At 46.3% G+C, this 6,326-nt stretch overlaps 1 protein-coding gene across 1 annotated transcript; it reads left to right on the forward strand.

Moving 5' to 3' along the window:
* Positions 1-2,853: 2,853 nt before the first annotated feature.
* LOC135217643 (uncharacterized) lies at positions 2,854-4,994 on the forward strand. The gene is made up of 3 exons (XM_064253609.1): positions 2,854-3,565; positions 3,716-3,956; positions 4,805-4,994. Exons 1-3 carry the CDS (start codon positions 2,854-2,856, stop codon positions 4,992-4,994), a joined length of 1,143 nt encoding a protein of 380 aa, XP_064109679.1.
* The last annotated feature ends 1,332 nt before the right edge of the window (positions 4,995-6,326 follow it).

Below are 6,326 nucleotides of genomic sequence, written 5' to 3' on the forward strand. Positions count from 1 at the left end.
GGCAAACGCTGTGCACATCCCGCCCATACAAGGAGACTACAGCCTGGGTTATTTATATGGTAATGTAAAAACCCACAAACAAGGAAACCCCCTCCGGCCGATCATCAGCCAGACGCCTGCCTCTACATACACCTTGGCTATAAGCCTCAACCAAATTTTGACCCCTTATGTCTCAAGTCAGTACAGCCTGCAGTCTTCAGCAGAATTCTTAGAAGCCATCAAGGACGCCCCTGGCAATGGGATTATTGCCTCGCTGGACGTGGAGTCCCTATTTATGAACGTGCCTGTCAATGAAACCATAGATATAATCCTTGATTGTGTCTACAGGAATCAGTCGACAGTGCCCCTCAACATAACCGAAGCCTCGCTCTGTAAGCTGCTAGAGATCTGCACGAAGAAGGCCCCTTGCTCCACCCACTGTGGCCAGATGTTCCGCCAGAAGGACGGCGTGGCGATGGGCTCCCCACTGGGGTCCTCTTCGCTAACTTTTATATGGTAACCATGGAGGAACTGGTCTTCACCAGGATGCAGCAACCCAGCAGATATGGATGTTATCTTGACGACATCTTTGTGCAAGTCGACACCGAGGATGAGGTAGAAGCCCTCAATCAAGCATTTCAGCAGTGCAGTGTGCTGAATTACACAGTTGAACACAGCTCCGACGATCGGCTCCCCTTCCTCAATGTCCTTGTAAGCAAGACGGAAGATGGTCTCCGTACTTCCGTCTACGCAAAGACCAATCTAGGACTTTGCCTCAACGGTGATTGCAAGGGCCCCGCCAGATTCAAAAGCACCACTGTCAGGGCCTTTGTCAGAAGAACCCTCTCCCATAGCTCGACCTGGCAGGACACTCACCTGGAACTCGACCATGCCTCACAAGTACTTGTGAATAACGGGTACTCAAATAAATTAATCAGTAAGGAAGTCCGCACTTCCCTGGAGAAATAGTACATTAGTGAGAGCCTGCAGCCCTACCCTCAGGATAATATCAAGCTGTATTACAAAACCTTCATGAGTTCCCATTACCGTGAAGAAGAGGACTCCATTAAGAAAATTATTTCTGAAAATGTATCCCTGACCGACGACACCAAGAATATTGACCTAATCGTATATTACCAGAATTGGAGGACGCAAGACCTTATTATGAAAAATAACCCCTCTCCACAGGTATGAGACACCCTGAAGCAGACGCATGTAGTGTACCAGTATACATGCCCAGTCCGAGAATGCAGCGGCGCCTACGTACGTATGACAACCATGTGCCTGTTGAAGAGACTCTCATGCCATGCCCAAGAGGTGGCTATCAAAAATCATGCCCGCACCAAACATCAAGAGGCCATCTCCAGGGATGTCATCATGCAGAACACGAAGATCATCAGGAGAGCCCCTGATACCCATCGGTTGCGCCTGCTGGAGGCGCTTCTCATCCAGCAAATAAAACCTACACTGACTACGACGCAGGAAGAATTTCTTCTCCCTACGAGTAAAGAAGACCTGCCACCAACTATGACACCACTGATCACGACAACTCCATGAAAGACAACAACCCCGAACGAGGTACTCCTGCAGCCGATGGAAATCAAATTAGCGCAATGCCCATCAACATTACCGCACTGCTCAGGAGGTCTAGATGGCTGCAGGATCTGCAGCATCACAACCATCAAATCGGAGAAAGTGGATTGAGACCTGGCTCAAGGCACCACCCAATAGCAGATCAACATGGGGCAGGCCCCCTGCTGTCAACCCCAAATATAAGGAGGAAGGACACCACACCAAAATCAGTCCACCCTCCGCTTCCTAGCCCGAGGATTGTTTGGCAGTTCCAGACGAAAGCTCGCTTTAAGAAAGAAAGAGAGAGAGAGAGAGAGAGAGAGAGAGAGAGAGAGAGAGAGAGAGAGAGAGAGAGAGAGAGAGAAAATCGGTAATGACTTTGATGGCTATGGTATAATAGTTTATCTGTAAAATGCAAGTATATACACCTATTTTGACACTGCATTTGATCATGACCTCTATATGCGCTCTACTAACCTGTTAAGTGGCACGGAAAAAGCCGCTATGCGTAAAATAGAGAAGAATCTCTACAAGTGTAACGCTGCTGAAGTAGCATTGCTTTTAATAAAGTATGCTTGAGAGAGGGTCTGCTTCCTAAGTACACTAATATTTGGCTACACGACCCGTCAATAAGAAATAATGAGGACACCAGGAGCTTTAGAAAATTCCTCCTACAGCAGCAAATAGTGATCAAGACTACTGAACTGCGTGCCCTCCAGAACGAGACCAAGAGACTGCAGCAGGAGTGGGAGAGAGTGAGAAGCAGCCCCGGTACCAGTGGAGTAGGAGAGGAACCTATAGCAGCACGTCCTGGTGCCCTTCGAGAAGAAGGTAGTCATGGACTGGACGACACCGAATTTGATAATCCTGAACGCCACACACCCACTGAAGAAGACAACCCAGCAGGAGAGGAACCAACGTACCCTGGAAACATCGAGAGATGCCTTTGTCCGCCTTCAGGAGGACGACATGAAGCAGCAGATGAGAGGTGCCCTGCGCAAGCTCATTTCCCTGAACAGCGGCAAACTCCACGTCCCTGAACGAACCCAAGGATACATTAACCTTACTGATTATGACCCCACCCCCGAACAAGACGCCCTTCTGAAGCTGGGTCTTCATTGCCACTTCATTTCGAGACACAGGCCTCATGACAAGAGACTCAAAATCGAGTTGCTCCTAGACTTCATCCAGCAACTCGAAGCCCGGAGCATCGTGAGAACTACCGACACCCTTCAACCATTCCTACTTGCTGAAGCCCTTACATAGAGGGGCTCAGACTCCAGCGGGATCCTCACCAAGGAGATGAAGAAAGCAGCGAAGGAACTGAAGGTGAAAGTGAACATCACAGTGCGATGCGTGGACAAGACAGCAGCCTTCATCTTGACTGATACTGCCGAATATCACAAGAAGCTGAATGCTATTTTATCTGACGATAGCAAGTTCGAACGCCTGACAAGGAACCCGACAGACGACATCAAGAGGGAGGCTAACGGAGTCATCAGCGCAGTGAATGCTGAGACAAACGCTGTGCACATCCCGCCCATACAAGGAGACTACAGCCTGGGTTATTTATATGGTAATGTAAAAACCCACAAACAAGGAAACCCCCTCCGGCCGATCATCAGCCAGACACCCGCTCCTACGTATGCCTTGGCTAAACGCCTTAACCAAATTTTGACCCCTTACGTCCCAAGTCGGTACAGCCTGCAGTCTTCGGCAGAATTCTTAGAAGCCATCAAGGACACCCCTGGCACTGGGATTATTGCCTCGCTGGACGTGGAGTCCCTATTTACGAACGTGCCTGTCGACGAAACCATAGATATAATCTTTGATCGTGTCTACAGGAATCAGTCAACAGCACCCCTCAACATACCCGAAGCCTCACTCCATAAGCTGCTAGAGATCTTCACGAAGAAGGCCCCTTTCTCCACCCACCGTGGCCATATGTTCTGCCAGAATGACGGCGTGGCGATGGGCTCCCCACTGAGGGTCCTCTTCGCTAACTTTTATATGGGCACTGTGGAGGAACGGGTCTTTGCCAGGATGCAGCAACCCTGCAGATATGGACGTTATATTGACGACATCTTTGTGCAAGTCGACGCCGAGGATGAGGTAGAAACCCTCCATCAAGCATTTCACCAGTGGAGTGTGCTGAATTACACAGTTGAACACAGCTCCGACGATCGGCTCCCCTTCCTCGACGTCCTTGTAAGCAAGACGGAAGACGGTCTCCGTACTTCCATCTACACAAAGAAGACCAATCCAGGACTTTCCCTCAGCAGTGACAGCGAGTGCCCCACCAGATTCAAAAGCACCACCGTCAGGGGCTTCGTCAGGAGAGCCCTCTCCCACTGCTTGACTTGGCAGGACACTCACAGGTACTCGACCGTGCCTCCCAAGTACTTGTGAGTAACGGGTACTCAAATAAATTAATTAGTGAGGAAGTCCACACAGCCCGGGAGAAACAGTATGGTACTGAGAGCCCGCAGCTCCGCCCCCAGTATAATATCAAGTGTACTACAAAGCCTTCATGAGTTCCTATTACCGTGAAGAAGAGGACTCCATTAAGAAAATTATTTCTGAAAATGTATCCCTGACCGACGACACCAAGAATATTGACCTAATCATATATTACCAGAATCGGAGGACGCGCAACCTTATTATGAAAAATGACCCCTCTCCACAGGTACGAGACCCCTTGAACCAGTCGCATGTAGTGTTCCAGTATACATGATCAGTCCGCGAATGCAGCGGCGCCTACGTAGGTATGACTACAGGGCCGTTTCTAGGCACAGGCGACACAGGCGGTCGCCTGGGGCGCCATTTGTTTGGGGGGCGCCAAATTGCCATCCAAAATTAATATATAAATAAATGAGAGAAGTATTATTTTTACGTGAATAATTCAAATAAATAAATACAAGTGTAAACGCGAAAATAAATGAATAATGGAAGTGTTAATACTTTATGTAACGGTGTTTAATGTTTCGGAAAAGTTGTCAACACTGGAACAGCTTAATATCCCCTTTGAAGACTGCAGAGGACAGTCAAATGACAATGGGGCAAATATGAGAGGAAAAAACAAGGGAGCCCAGGCTAGACTTCTTCAGTTAAACCCCAGGGTTTTATTTGTGCCATGTGGAGCACACACTGTTAATCTGGTTGTGTGTGATGCAGCAAAGAGCTCCTCAGATGCAACTAGCTACTTTGGCTACCTGCAAAAATTATTTAATCTCTTTTCTGCCTCCACTCAAAGGTGGTCGACCTTAAAAAAACATGTGGACACAACTTTGAAATCCTGGGCAGACAACCGGTGGGAGAGTCGAATCAACAGTGTTGAGGTTGTAAGATTCCAGGCTGCAAAAGTGAGAGATGCTCTTTTAGAGGTGAGAGCAAGCACTGCAGATCCAGCTATTAAAATTGAAGCACAAGCCTTAGCAGAATAGGTAGGATCATACCGGTTCTCTATTTGTACGGTGGTGTGGTATGATATCAGAAAAGTTCAAACTGTGAATAAACTTCTGCAATCCCAATGCATGCATCTGGATGTAGCTGTTGACATTCTCAAGAAGGCTGAAACCTCCCTTGTTAGCTACAGAGACACTGGGTTTGCTGATGCCCAGACATCTGCCAAAGAGATATGCGAGGAGATTCAGAACTATTAAAAGGCAGTTTTCCTATGAGGCCCCTGATGAACCTATTACCAATGCCTTGAAAAAAATGGAGTTTTCATTTTTCAATGTAGTTGTGGATATGGCCATTGAATCTCTGAGAGAGAGAACTGGAATGATGAGTGATGTTGCAAAGAAATTCAGTGTTCTCATAAACTTCTCTGACCTGACATCTAGTGAGCTAGAAAAGCAGGCAAAAGATTTGTGTAATACACTCACATCTGGGGATCATTCTGATTTAAATTATGATGAACTGATTGTAGAGATGCAGTCATTTCCAAAACAATGGCCAAAACAAAATATGACAACATTAGACCTTCTTGTTTTTCTGGAGGAGAAAGGCCTGAAAGAGCTCTATCCAAACATGTGGGTGGCATTAAGAATTGCTGTCACTACACCTATGACTGTGGCATCTGCAGAGAGAAGCTTCTCTAAACTTAAGCTCATTAAAACATATTTAAGGTCTACCATGTCACAAGAGCACCTGAATGGGCTGGCAATAATTAGTATTAATAGAGAAATATCCAAACAGATTTCGTATGATGACACTATAGATGATTTTGCTGAAAGAAAGTCAAGAAGAGTCAGGTTTTAAATATGAAAAATCAGTGAAGAAGACTTTTATATAATAGTTTTAGCATAGCCCTCAACATATATGCATTGAGTTCTATGGTTTTAAATTGGCAAGATTACCTTTTTCAATTTATCTTTGGTGGGATATGCAATAAAAATGTATAATGGTGTTATTCTATTAATATTTACAAAAATAGTTTGTATACTTTTGAGTCTGTACTTATCCTTGTTGTGTATACATATAAGTGAAAATGATTTATTAATAAAGTATTTTGTTTTGTTGTGGAACTTGAGATGCTAGTTATGTTCGAAATTGTTTGTTATTATTTCCAGCCTGGAGGGAAGGGGGGTGCCATAACGAGTTCTTGCCTGGGGCGCCTAATGAACTAGAAACGGCCCTGGCTACCATACACCTGTCGAAGAGACTCTCATGCCACGCCCAAGTGGGGGCTATCAAGAATCACGCCCACACCAAACATCAAGAGACCATCTCCAGGGATGTCATCATACAGCACACGAAGATCATCGGGAAGG

This window comes from Macrobrachium nipponense, chromosome 7 (assembly GCF_015104395.2).
Source record: "Macrobrachium nipponense isolate FS-2020 chromosome 7, ASM1510439v2, whole genome shotgun sequence".
NCBI classification, from domain to species: domain Eukaryota; kingdom Metazoa; phylum Arthropoda; class Malacostraca; order Decapoda; family Palaemonidae; genus Macrobrachium; species Macrobrachium nipponense.